At 48.7% G+C, this 13629-nt stretch overlaps 5 protein-coding genes across 5 annotated transcripts; 3 read left to right on the plus strand and 2 right to left on the minus strand.

Annotated features, from left to right (window-relative positions):
- Positions 1-1603: 1603 nt before the first annotated feature.
- COCMIDRAFT_27594 (uncharacterized protein) lies at positions 1604-2457 on the minus strand (the record flags this gene model as incomplete). Its single annotated transcript, XM_007691283.1, has 3 exons — positions 1604-1901; positions 1951-2078; positions 2263-2457. 3 exons carry the CDS (start codon positions 2455-2457, stop codon positions 1604-1606), a joined length of 621 nt encoding a protein of 206 aa, XP_007689473.1.
- A 469-nt stretch (positions 2458-2926) lies between these two features.
- Positions 2927-6517, plus strand: COCMIDRAFT_99372 (uncharacterized protein; the record flags this gene model as incomplete). Its single annotated transcript, XM_007691301.1, has 2 exons — positions 2927-5480; positions 5550-6517. 2 exons carry the CDS (start codon positions 2927-2929, stop codon positions 6515-6517), a joined length of 3522 nt encoding a protein of 1173 aa, XP_007689491.1.
- A 677-nt stretch (positions 6518-7194) lies between these two features.
- Positions 7195-8213, minus strand: COCMIDRAFT_38110 (uncharacterized protein; the record flags this gene model as incomplete). The annotated part of the gene is made up of 4 exons (XM_007691290.1): positions 7195-7448; positions 7514-7610; positions 7662-7951; positions 8000-8213. 4 exons carry the CDS (start codon positions 8211-8213, stop codon positions 7195-7197), a joined length of 855 nt encoding a protein of 284 aa, XP_007689480.1.
- Positions 8214-9348: 1135 nt separating this feature from the next.
- On the plus strand, positions 9349-9654 carry COCMIDRAFT_99330 (uncharacterized protein; the record flags this gene model as incomplete). The annotated part of the gene is made up of 1 exon (XM_007691302.1): positions 9349-9654. The coding sequence occupies one exon, from the start codon at positions 9349-9351 to the stop codon at positions 9652-9654; it is 306 nt and encodes a 101-aa protein (XP_007689492.1).
- A 2812-nt stretch (positions 9655-12466) lies between these two features.
- Positions 12467-13450, plus strand: COCMIDRAFT_38112 (uncharacterized protein; the record flags this gene model as incomplete). Its single annotated transcript, XM_007691291.1, has 2 exons — positions 12467-12806; positions 12873-13450. The coding sequence occupies 2 exons, from the start codon at positions 12467-12469 to the stop codon at positions 13448-13450; spliced, it is 918 nt and encodes a 305-aa protein (XP_007689481.1).
- Positions 13451-13629: the final 179 nt, after the last annotated feature.

A 13629-nucleotide genomic window follows, 5' to 3' on the forward strand; every position in this document is an offset into this window, starting at 1 on the left:
TCTAGGCGTTTTTAATGATGCTGTTTGGCAAAGCATTGGGCAATGAAGAATACGGGCCGGCTATGCAATCGACTGCATCTTGGGTAATGAAGCGATGAATGAAATTCTCTTCTCTGTATCAATGCCAAGTGGTCTCCAAAGGTTGTGTTGTTTTGCTTTTATGCCAAAGAGAATGGATGACGTTTTGCGCTGGTTTTGCTAGAAACACGGGCGAGAGAAGAAGAAGAAGAAGAAGAAGAGAAGGCGGGTCGGTCCGTTACTCGGTACGTTTCCGCAAATGTACAAGGAGTACCTTTTTTTGCGCACAATGCTGCGACAGGCAACATGGCTATTTGTCGAGCTCGCGAATCTAGTCTTGGTGAGACGATGACGATGCGGTTTGGACTTTGTAACAAATGATTTTACACGATATTGCGCGCAAGCCGCCGGACCGTGACTACTTGTAGCATGTTATCCCACATGCAACTACACGTTGGCCCTCTATAGACCTACCATTGGTTTGACTTGTTCTTGTACTCTCCATCATCGCACAAGCCACATCGGATGTCTATCTGTTTTAGATTTGTGCGTTGGTTCGCACGGCTCCCTTTTGTCTCTTGTTATGAGAGTGCGTGGCATGCCTTGCGTGGCGTGGCGTGGCGTGGCCCTGCATGCTGCAAGTGTAATGCGTTGCGTGGGCATGAACCATATTGACGTGTCAGGAGGGATGATGCGGACACACGGCAGGTAAGCTGGCAGACGGGCAGATTGCACGAGGGAGAATGATGGGAAGAGACAACGCATACTCTGCGAACTAGAGGGCACGAATCAAGATTGGTAATCTCTCGATCTTTGGTCTATGGTCGATACGAGGTAGAGGAACGCTTTCATAGGTGCCGGAGATTTGTGCTTGCAGTGATGATGTACTATGAACGAGGTTGTCGTCATTTTGTTCAGAGGTGAGCTGTGATGGGAGAATTGCACAACTTTTTTTTGTTGGGGCGCAGCGTGGCATATTTATTGCATGTGAATACACGTACATGTACTGTGCGTGTATATGTATGTGTATATATATATATATAGGTATATTACGCACTGATAAGGCTACCGAGAAGCCAATGCAGCTGGAGACGCCGGTGTAATAAGCTGTCATACTTACTAGAAGGAAAGAGAGAGAAAAAAGTGAGATTTAAACATCCCTGTACCTGCTTTTGCGCAAGCATCCTGAAACTGCCGTTGAGAAGTTTTGCTCGCAAGAAGGGAGCTATCTAGGCACCTTTGGCGAGTTGTCCCGTCTTTCCACGTCCGGTTGACTCGAGACGCATCGAAAAGGGTTGGCTCTGCGTCCTGTTGGGTGGGGAGCAAGGGCAGTTGCATGCAGAGTTTCCAGTCAGCATCGAGGGACGATTCCGCGAAGACCTCGAGGTGCAGTAGTCTGGCCCTCGTCTCTGCTTGGGCTAATGTATGCAGGCCCGAAAGAGGGGTTTTTTGCTGCTATGCCAATGTGAAGGATTAATGAGGGGGCGGGATGGCGCCAGAGGGGTAGGAATGGGTGAAGGCTTTTCAGCGCGGATTCTCGTAGCAGCAGGCCGGTCATATGCATCCAGAGGGAGGTGCCGGAGAGTCAGGGCGTGTGCGTGAGTGACGTTGATGCCAAAAAGCCAAATTGTGTGTCACTCTCACCGCAGGTTGGTGGTAGTTGGCTGCCACACGCACGCGAGAAGCCAATCAGCCACCGAGTCGGCGGTACCAGGCGGCTTTTCTTTGCCTCGCCAGCCCTTGATTTGACCAAAATGTACCCGAATTCGGACTTTTGCTGGCTGCCTGTCTGCCTGCGTGCTGCGCATGCTGCAGGCTGGAAAGGGCCCTCTTTTTTTTGGCTGTGGCCCAATGGCCGGAACAGGCGCTTGACCGCCAGCTGTCTAACGACAATGACAGCAACCCCCAAAACGGTGCTATGCTGCTGCGCACTTTTGCTGCTGAAATCCGCCCTCACTTTTTTTTCCTCGCAGCTTCGCCCCCTCGCTCCCTCGCCCCCTCGCCGCCCCCTTCAGCCTGTCCCCCGCCTTGGTGCAACTCTGATCACATTGGTACCGACACTGCAGGCTTGTGCGAGGTGCCAATACTTAGATTGGCCCTGGGGTATTTGATTTGCTGAGTCGGTCGAGATACGCTAACGTGGTGGTGTTGCTAAGCCGGCTCGACGGAGAAAGTCGCGCCCTCAGTCTGCATTCATTGGCTGCCACCAGCCCAGCCTTCTGTCGCGCACTCATCCCAACTCACATCAGACTCATCAAGCACGTCGCATTCATCGCTGCCTGCCCTCCCCTTTCCCGCCCGTCCCCAGCCCCCCGACCATCGACGACTGCTTGTCCGCCTGCCTTCGACAGCCCCATTGACCCTCACCCGTCGCTGGAGATTCCGTCTGTCGTCCGCCTGCCTTTGATTAAGGTTAGGCGCCAACCCGCTCCCTGGCATGTCGCTTGGGCGGCAATAAAACACTTATCCGTCTTTCCTGTCTGTCATTCGCACGTCGGGACTGCCGAGATTGACTTGTAGAAACTAGCACCCAGGCAAGAAAAAGGAAAACAAGGAAACAAAGGAAAAGAAAAAAGTCTAGCGTAGAGAGGGGCAAATGCGCCATTGCAGCATCGAGGCACAGAGCAGGAACTAGGTTGGTGGACGTAGGAAGCCACAGTGACACATGATCGCGACACAGCATGCAGCTGGCGCCGAACCCATAGCACAATCTTAATCCATCCGACCCGACCTGCCAATTTCCCCGCCGCGCGAATACAAGGCCGGCCATCGCCTGTCTGAGTCACTCGGTCCTCGACACACCGCGAAGGCAACCACCCGACCATCAGACGGCTGGCAACGAGCCGAGACACCAGCCACACGGCGCTGCACAGCGTCGGACGTGTGCGTGAGCCAGTGTGAGAAGAAGATGCCATTGCCATCAGCGGACAATGGCGAGACGAGCAGCAGCCGTAGCAGGCAAAGGGCGCGCGCCGAAGTCAGCAAGCACAGGAGCATGTGGGATCACCTGAGCTTTCAAAAGATTGGCGCCTGGCTGAAGAAGGAGGAGCAAGAACCGCCGCCATCGTCGACCAAAGCCGCGAAGCCTGCCGAAGATAAGAACAAGGAGCCCACACGACCGCATTCGAGTGCTGGCTTGCTGGGACGCAGAGGCAGCAAGAAGGTCATTCCAGGGCTGCCTAGACCCTTGACGTTTAAGCGGATGCAAAGTGAAAAGAGGGATAAACTGCTCGAGGTCCCTGTCCCGGGCGAACACAGGAGAGCTGCCTCGGTCGATCGCCAAAGCTCAGCGCCCTCAAAACGAGACATTTCGCCGCCTCCCCTATCCGCCCCTTCCATGTCAGCGCCCAACGTGTTGAGTTTGTGTGAAAGCCATGTAAAGGAAGAGCCGCACCCCGTCATGGAAGAGCGTACCATAGGTGGAGGTCCGGATTCGAATCTCCCACCCGGTGCACGTCAGGTCGACTATGGCGTCGAGGAGCCCGAAGACTACATGTCTGCAGGCGCCTCTGTTGGAGAAATGATGCTGCCTCCTCCCCCTCCCCCTCCGCAACCGTCGCAATCCCCACCTCCACCTCCCGCATCACTACCGCCACCACCACCTGTTGAAGTAGTGGATACCTTTTCTGAGCATAGCTCACATCACTCAGGGTCCGTCATCGATGATATTCGGTTGCAGGAAGAGCTGGAAGCCAAATGGATATTGAACCTCAGCATGCACTTCCGGGACATGTCAGACCGCGAAAAGTTCTTTGTGACGTATGCCGAGGAGCCAAACAGATGGAGAAGGGTCACGGTGTCCTGCGACTACCGAAACATGGAACCAGACTCACTTGAGGCAGATCTCAAGTCTCTACACTACCAGCGTGACAAGAGCTCGCGTATTTATGAGGCCATCCGCGATTCTCTGCCAGCTATCCAGTTCTACGACACCGTGACAAACCTGAAACTTGAAACGACAGATGGCCGCCTTCATGTTCACGTCACAGAGGACGTAAACGAAATCATCCCGTATCCAGCTGTTTCGGCGATTGTGCATCTGGATTGCAAGCGATTTCGTGAAGACGCAATTGCTTTTGACTCCCACATTTCTGGCTTTGTGTACAAAGTCTCGGTTAACAACCGGACACTGATCAAGAAGGAAATCCCTGGACCAGATGCGGTCGAAGAATTCCTCTACGAGATCAACGCGCTTGTCAGCGTACAAAACTCCAAGTCTGTCATTAGGTTCGAAGGCGTTATTGTCGATCAGCGAAACGAGCTCATCAAGGGACTCCTGATTAGCTATGCTGAACAAGGTGCACTGGTCGATATGATCTACGACTTCAAGACAACAAGTCATCTTTACTGGGAGCGCCGGGAGCGATGGGCACGGCAAATCATCCAGGGTCTTTCAGAGATTCATGAAGCTGGCTTCGTGCAAGGAGATTTCACCCTGTCGAACATTGTCATTGACAATGATGACAACGCCAAAATCATCGATATCAACCGCCGCGGCTGCCCGGTCGGATGGGAGCCACCGGAACTTGCCAAGCTCATAGAGAGTGGACAGCGTATATCGATATACATTGGTGTCAAGTCCGATCTGTTTCAGCTTGGTATGGTGCTTTGGGCATTGGCAGAACAGCAAGATGAACCTGAGCGTCAGCAGCGACCGTTGGCCCGCACATTGGATCGCCGCGATACTGACATCCCACCCTACTTCCGTGACATCATTCGAGCATGCCTGAGCGAGTCACCCCAGTCCAGACCGTCAGCCGCAAACCTACTTAAGCGATTCCCTGAAAATACTCTAGAAGACGACTTCAAGCCAAGAGCTACTGTGAGAGACAGCATCTCCACACATAGGAGCGACAAGGAATACATCGATCCTAGGACAGCTGTAGACCTGGAGGATATCTCCAACCACCGTCGCCAGTCGAGGCAACAGTCATTCTTCGAAGAGATTCATGTCCCACGCACAGAGTACCCCGAGTCTTCCGGCTCCTATATCATACCCAACGAACGCTCTCAGCGTGGTCGTTCCCCACATCCTCTCAGTATCAGCGATAGAAATAGGCAAAGTGACTGCTCACGCTCACCCTATCCTGGTCATCGATCCGTCATGTCGCTGGATGACTCAGAGCTCGAAAACGAGCTTGCCAGCCTACCAGCTAGCAGGGAAACAAGATGGGAGCAAGTCTACGTGGATGGCGATACTAAGCTTGTACAAAGAGCTTGTGGCGACCTTGACGTGCATGAGTTTGCAACACAGGAGCCGAAAGACATTCGTTTTGCGAGTCCACCAGGCGAGATGGAGGATTCATTCATAGGCAGTAAGACTTCCGAAGAAACCCCACTAGGTTTATCGATAGGAAATGGACTCCAGCCTATTGAGTCACAGTCGATGAGAAACAGCCTGCACGGATCGTCTGAAAAAGGACAATCTCACAGTAGTGGAAATGAGGCATCCTTCAGTGAGCGTGTGCATCATCTCGCACAATCATGGCCGCAGCCATCACATACACCCCCAGAGCCCGCTGAAACTCCAGACTATTACTATGACAGCCAACAGCCGCAGAAGCCGGACTCTAGCACTCTAGCTGGCCTCGAGTACGATGTTGCGATGGACTCCTCGGCACCCAGCACGGAACCTCCATCACGGACCAGCACCGGATTCTCGATATTCGATCGACCGGAACCCCTGTCAAGACGAGTACGAACAGGACTTTCGGTGATGCAAGGACACCGCATGCCTTTGCATCAAGATTCGGGCTTTGGGGAACCAGAGCGAGTGTCGTATGAAAGCGAACGGATACGGCATAGTCTTGATGGGAGTATCAAAGACTTGCACTTTTCATCGGACGAGGAAGCACGAATCGATGAGAGGCTCTGGGATGAGAAGGATGGCACCCTGTTTGGTGAAAATGTCCGTGGTACTGAATCGGCGATCAACCCTCAGCCGATACCCATCTTCACCGCCCCGGCATCGCCCCATAAAGAAGAAAAGCAAGTCGTAACGTCTGTGCCCCGGCAGTCAATACCAAGCGTTGGACCGAAGAATATAGTTCGCGTCGCTCATGTTGAAAACAAGGCTTTGGGGGAGAAGACATCGGATACTACAATTCGTCCGCCCAGCATTACCGCACCAGATTCTCATCAAAGTTTTTCCAAGCCAGTCGACTCCATGGAGGTCGTATCCAGCGATGTCACATGTACAAACAAGGGTGCAAAGGCGAAAACAGAGACGAAGACGAAGAAGATGACATCCAACACTAGCTCAGCAAAAGACACAACACAATCCCGCACAAGAGCTGGAAAATTACACCACGATCCCCTTGTCAACGATTATCTCTCCGCAACCGAGGACTCCGACAACGATGACAATGATGGTGATAGGAAAGCGTCAAATGATTTGTCAGATTACCTTTCTCACTCCATTTCCTTTGACCAGTCTATTGATTTTTACATGCGCGAACACGAGAAGACACGGGTCGGTTCGCGAGGACCAAAAGTTTGAAAATTGCTGTTAGGATCGTTTTTGACACCTTCTCTTCCTGCTTTCATCCAACTCCTCTTCTTCTTCTTTCTACCCCCAATTCAAAGGACCAAATGATCACATTGTATTACTCTGAAGTTTTATCTTCCATTCGCTTCTTTTTCTTCTCGGTCTTTGTTCTTTGATACCTCTTCTGCCCCATGTTCTTCTCTTTACTTGATATCACTCAAATTATTAGTCTTATGACATACTCTTTTCCTTCTCTATCTTCCTTTCTTTGCCTAAATAGCTTTTGGTTTAATATACATGCATCTTCGATTCTCTGCTCTTGTCTTTCCTTTTTATTTTATGCCACCCCCCTTTTTTTGCTAACTCATATGGTACTTTGGTGCCTCTTTTCATGAATGATGTGTACGATTTCATTTGACCTCATGATGCGGTTAGCATGCCATCTTCTTTCTTGTCCTTATCGTACGGGGTTGCGCGATTCGGTTCTTTTTGGGTTGGGTTTTAGAGGCGTTTGGTCAGGGGGTTGACGGTCGCTATCCTAGATTGCATTCCGTAGCATTTTAGCCAAATTGCATGTTTCTCTTAAAAATGGGTCTTTTTTGATCCTGTAAGTGTGTGCGTGAGTTGTGTTCAATCTACGTTGTACGCTCATGAAAAATAGGTTTATTGAAATGCCTTTATACTATGATTTAGGCCACCCACTCGCTAGGGTCATGAAAAACTGCATCTGGAGGCGCTTGAGGCTGCTCCTGCAACTCCTCTGCAAAAGCGGGATGGTCTGCATCCCACTTCGCTTTCCACTCTAGCAATGAATCGTAGCTATTACATTGATGCTTATTAGAGAATCTAATAGAGCTGTTATGCAATCCAGTCCATACGGTTGGTATCACCCCTATATCAGCCGCACACATCAAGGTCTCGCGAATATTGTCCAGACAATGATCTGATGGGGTAAGTTAGTACTGTTCAATTATAAAATCATATATTGTTGAATTTAATACCACGTACTAATATGGCTTACGCGGAACCACTCTGGCACGAGATTGTCATCCTCATACTGGCGGTAGTAGGGTTTGTTGAAGTATAGGCCTTTTCGGAGCTCATCCTATCGTAGCTTAGCAATGCTTTGATAGTATAAAGATCGTGCTATACTTACTAAACAATGTAGGTCATGGAAGGCTTGAACAAACACGATAAACCCCTCTAGTTCAGGATCGCTGCTATAAGTGCCTTTTGGGTAATATTTTTGCTCTCTAGGATCAAGACCGTGGCCAATACCTACTGCCTTTGGAACGAGAAATCCAATATCGCGAGCGCCTAGTTCTAGCCAAGCTCTGTCCACTGAGGGACTTGGCGGGGCTGACCATCTACTTGTCCCATTAACCCGATGCTCGCTGAATTGAGCTAGGATGTGGGATCTGTCAAGTTCAGGATAGATTTCCTTCACTTAAAAGGATCAGTCTTAGTATGTTTCGGAGATAGGGAGACACATACTTCTAGGCAAGTCTAAGGAGTATGATTGGTAGCTCTGGGATTTTGTATATCTTGCAGTAAAAACAATTGAAAGTAGATTCGTAAGGATGATAGCGCATACAGCTACTAGCCATGGTCGCTTCTTGAAGCATGACGACTTTCTTGATACTTCTTTTTCGTGTAAGAGAGCAAATTTCTCGCCTTGCTCTGCGATATCTGGCAAACCATCCGACATAGTTGACACAGTCTTGGTTAGTGAAAGATGTTTAGTGTCAAGCTGTGCATGACCTCATGTATAATAAAGACTGCGGGATATGAATATGGTTTGAAGAGAATAAGAAGTTAAGATTGAGCAGCATCGAATCCAACTGTAGTAACAAAGACACTAAGACTTCTCGTCAGGAGACTTGGTATGATGATGCCAATAGTATACTACAGCTGAGTTAGGAATAAACACGACTTGAAATGCGGATACCTCGTATAAGCTGACGTGGCGAGTATGCTCTACGAACAAGGGGAACGTCTTAGTCAACCAATCTACAATCTACGCCAAGGTTATGTAACACACATTTGGTGCACTTAGTACCTCAATCGGCAGGAGGTAACTAGTAGGGCCGACAGCGAAAGTCCCAGGATCATCAAAGATAAGTAAGCATGAAGGGAATCTCATTCGTTGCATTACTACGTAGATCTAATATCAATAGCGTTTGGTACAGTGTGCTATAATAAAAACATAAGCTCTTTAGACAAAACTTTATCCATCAAGCTATAAGATTCAGTAGATACTGTGTCATGCATAAACGGGATCGCAAAGTGTATCTGATTGTAGCGGCTTTTTAGTAGCGCCGAGGATAAGCTACTAGCGTAAGCTTATCATCTGTGTAGCTTCTTTGGGAAAGATTGACACATATACCAGAAAGTGACAGGTTATTGACGTGCTCTGTTACAGGGTTGTAGGTAACCCCTCATGGCACCATCAATATTGATAATAGCAGCAAGTCCATGCTGACATGTATCCCCTCGTGACGGACATCCCTAGGTGCTAGAACCGACCAATTGCCTTATTCAAATCACAAGCTCCTGCCCCAAACGTGCAAGCTGATTAGTCAATTCTAGCACACAGGGATATCCGTCACGCAGAGATGCATGTTAGGAAGTTTCACGACAATAATAGCGGCGATGAAATTGCGGTATGATGACCAATGTAGATCGGACTGAGTTCTCGGCAGTTCAGCTATACGCTCTCGCTACAATCGCATCAAGAGAAGCGGCATTTACATCGCAAGCATATATATGTATATAAAGACACCCCAGAACGAAAGAACTCTCTAAATACCATTTTGTAAATCAAAACTCAATTGTAAATCACAATGCGTTTCTCTACCCTCTTTACTTTCACGAGTCTATTGGCCTTGTCAGTTGCCATGCCCACTCAGCCATTGACTGGTAGAACTGAAGCTATGGATTCCAACATCCCAACCAAGCGCCAGTACAATGCTGGCAATAGTCGTCCCCTAGCAGCGGATGTTGACAACATCCCGACTAAGCGCCAGTATAGCGCTGGAAACAGTCGTCCGTTAGCAGCGGACGCTGACAACATTCCAACCAAGCGTCAGTACAGTGCCGGCAACAGCCGTCCTCTAGCAGCGGACGCGGACAACATCCCAACTAGTTAGGTCAATGATCTTGTAAGTCCGTGAGAGAGTCGTCTTGATATTTCACTGTGCTGTCATGGAAAAATAGCTAAGCCATCTTCTTCGTTACAGATGCGGCCTTTTCGGATCTACCTAGTTGTCGTAGCACGGTAGCAGAGTTTTTAAGCAAGTCCGCGTTATGAGGTGCTCTTTTCCTAGTGCCCTTTCCGCTAGCCCTATCATTTTTAGGTAGATTTGTTCCACCTCATCGTATTTGCACATACAAAATAGCACTGCTGCTAAGTTACACACAACAAATATAGTATTTGGATGCTCCTTGCCTAAAATTTTCTTTCCTCTCGTGAAATCCGTTCCACCCCTTCGTACCTATATAATTCTCGGAGCACCCTTGCTGAGTTGTGCACAGTAGTTCTAGTACATGGGTGCTCCTCTCCCAAACCTTTCTTTCTTGTCGCTAGTATTCATCGGAATATTTTCTCCACCTCTTCGTTCTCGTCTAGATCACAAAGCACTACACACCTAGGTTTTTCAAACTGAGTACAGCGTCTTCATGGCCCTGTCCGAAGTCTTTTTCTTTCAGTGCTACTATCTGTCAATATATCTTCTCCGCATCTTCGAAATAGCCCTGGTGCCTTAGCAAATTTGCTAGGTTATTTTTGAAATTTCCTACCCATCTATCCTTTTGGCCGAAAGCCTTTTCACGTAGCGCTATTGCCTCTCTAAACATCGCTTCTGCTTCCCCGTATCGATCTTGCTCGGATGATGGTACTCCTAGTCCATTCTCGTAACTTGCGATATGTGGATGCCCCTAGCCAAGCGCCTTAGCCGCTCTCAACACAAGCTGACAGCGTGTTTCCTCCGCCGCCCTGCATTGTCCCAGAGTCATTTCGCAATTTCCTACTCGCTCAAGCAGACTTCATCCCGCACTCTGCTCTGAGATTGCAGACATAACTATGACGTGTTTGGCATGAGGCAGATATGGAGTCCACACTCCTCTTGTTCTGTGATCTCCAAATGGCACAATCTCTTTCAATCTTTCAATTGTCTTTTCTACCTACTCCAGCCACTGATTCTGTGATTTCAGTCAGCCCCTCATTGCCAAGTGCACTAATGGATGGACATTGAATGATCTCTTCGGCCCTTGTGTCTGCTCTTGCTGAAATCCGTGCTCATCCCGTACAAAATCTCGCTCAGTAATGGAAGCGTATGCTGACGTGATTTGGTCGAATGAGATGTACCGAGTTGTTACGATGGGATTTTTCATTTCTCGATACCTTCCTTGATCTTGGAACTCTTCACTTAGAAGATGAGTCGCCTTTTATTCGCTCACTCGATACAGCTGTATATAGTCGGAGAGCCGGATGTCGTTCTGGTTGATAAAAGCTGCTGCGTGGACGGTTGCGAGGGCTAGGCAAATGAGCATATTGAGAAATCCGTCAGTCGTTACCTCATCCCCAACCAGGTGTTGGTACTTTCCAAACAGACGTGTTCTCAAGACCTCCTTAGCATATTCCCTGTCAAGCATGCCTAGCTCTATGCCGTTGTTTGCAGCTAAGTTGTGTGCAGCCTTTGGGACTCGGGTGGTAAAGATGAGAGAGCCTTTTTGGCTGTATGTAAGATAGTCGATCAGTCAATCCCTGTCGCTCCCTCCTGTAAGTGGGTTGAAGAGGATCCTGTCGTCGTCCGCATCGTCAACAATCATCAGCCACTGCCCAGAACTTTCGTCGCTCAGCCTAGCCTTAACAAGTGTCTTGATATCAGCCTTAGCATCTGTGGTGCCAGGTGTGCGAAAGAGTAGTCCTATCTCTCGGTATGCCTGTTCAAAGTCTGCTTGGCTGATTGCAAGCACCCAGAACACGGCACATTGAGTCTGCTGCTCCCATGTTCGATAAGGTGTCTCAAGAGCGAGAGCTGTCTACCCGCAACCACCAAGGCCGTATACAGCACATCGGTAGCAACCTTCCGAGACTATGTGGGTATTGAGTAGCGTAAGATGTTTCCCGCGACCGACGAATGACTGTGGCCTGGGTAGTGGAACAAACCACGGTGCTGTAATGTGTCAGCATGGTGCACGTGTATTTTATTGGCAATTCAACGTTGTATGTCCATGTTCCTAGGCGATCATTTGTCTTGAACAGATCTGGTACTGACCTTCAGACTGCCCTTTCATGTCTTTTATTGTGGTTGGTTGAATTCTGCATAACAGCTCCCTTGTGAACGCAGCCGCATTACCAGCTGCATGCAATCTCCATAAATCATTTTTGTGCGAATCTGCGTAATTGGAGATGCCACGAACAACAACACATCTTCTACTCGCGTCAACACCTGCCGCTTCCATTTCCATACAAAGCGCTCCGTTGCATCGTGCTCTAATCTTGTCACGTAGCTCGGCGACAGGGCATATCCAGGCGACGTGGTAATCTGCGCAGCTGGCGGGTGTGCTGCTAGATGTCATTCTTGCAGGTATGAGTTGGGCTGAAAGAAAGGTGGTATTATGTTGGAGAGACATGTTTCGGCGAAGATGAATGTGTGTAGTAAGGCAATGTTGCTTCAGCCTTGTCGCATTGGTTCTGCCTGATCGACCTACTTCAGCCTATTGCGTTAGGTATCTAAGCCTTCTCAACGCAGGATCATGCACCGTATAGCTGCGCCACACGTTTTTCAGCTCGTTGGTTGCTCGAGGCGCTTTCACCGCGAATCATAACTGAGAGTGCGAGTAGGTTTAGAATTAGCTTGCATAAAGAATCAGGGACCTGCTTCCAAGGCTTTTGAGATATCTTGATGATTTACCTTCCTCTAGATTTTATCTTTTCGCCACAACCTTCACTCCAACATGGAAGTACCCGTCGACAACGCGCCTCTAGGCCCAAAGAGCAGAACGCACGAAAAGTTTGAAACTGCATGGATAGCCAGCACAGCTGACAAGAATATTACATTACACAGCTTTCGTCGATCCAAAACTACGCATCTACTAAATTTACGTTTCCTAGAAGATGAGATCGCCCAAATGGACCACATTTTGTACCAAGCTGGTCTCAGCCTCAACTTACCTATCTCCTCATTCGATCGGCTTGGTCTTAGGAATAACAAGAGAGATGCCAAAGTTCCCAAGATCGACGAAGTAATCACTCCAGAATTTATTTTAAAGCTCCGCAGTCTTTTGAAGGAATACGGTACGTACACAGCCTCTAAAGTACACATCAACTACCCCCGCTGACATGAAATCCGGATGCAAAAAGACGAAGCCCTGGCAGCCTTCAACAAAATTATGACGATGGAAATCAACTCCCTACTCGACGACGATATCCTCTCCAGTCTACGCAGCGACCTCAGTCTCGGAGAGAAATACAAAACGAGGCTGCTACGAGTAGATCTCGGGACACGAGAACGTATCGATCCGTTCCAGCGCTGGCTCTACAAATACCTGCGCTCCTTCAAATTCTGGAAACTAAAGAGAAAGCTCCAGAACAACCCTGAAGACCCGGGCTCGGCTTGGAATTGGCACCACATTCACTACCGCCGCCACCAATGGTTGTACCAAGACAGTCTTCTCATAGCTGAGATTACTGGGCGTTTCCTCACGGCAGCGTTTACAGCTGTGTTTCTCATTGCTCCTTTGGTTATCTTATCGTATGAGTCATCTAAGAACGTTCAGTTGGCGATTATCGCGGCGTGGATACTTGGACTGTCATTCCTTGTGTCCCTTTTCCTCAAAGTGACCAGCTTCGAAATGATAGCTGTGGCAGCAGCTTACACTGCTATTCTATTCGTTTTCGTATCCAATGTACCTGCAGATATGAGGACAAGCGTAACTTAGTTGATCAAAAGAGCGCCGCACACATATACATAGCAGACTTGTATAGTTCAGTAGACACTTCCAGGTACCATCTTTCTTCATATCGATAGTGTTTATACCTTGAACAAAATGGTAGTAAGAGAATAAGGGTTGTTATTCGAAAAAAAAAGGAAACTCGAGTCAAGATGATTGCACTCGGT

The sequence above is a fragment of the Bipolaris oryzae genome (genome assembly GCF_000523455.1).
Source record: "Bipolaris oryzae ATCC 44560 unplaced genomic scaffold scaffold_96, whole genome shotgun sequence".
NCBI lineage: Eukaryota > Fungi > Ascomycota > Dothideomycetes > Pleosporales > Pleosporaceae > Bipolaris > Bipolaris oryzae.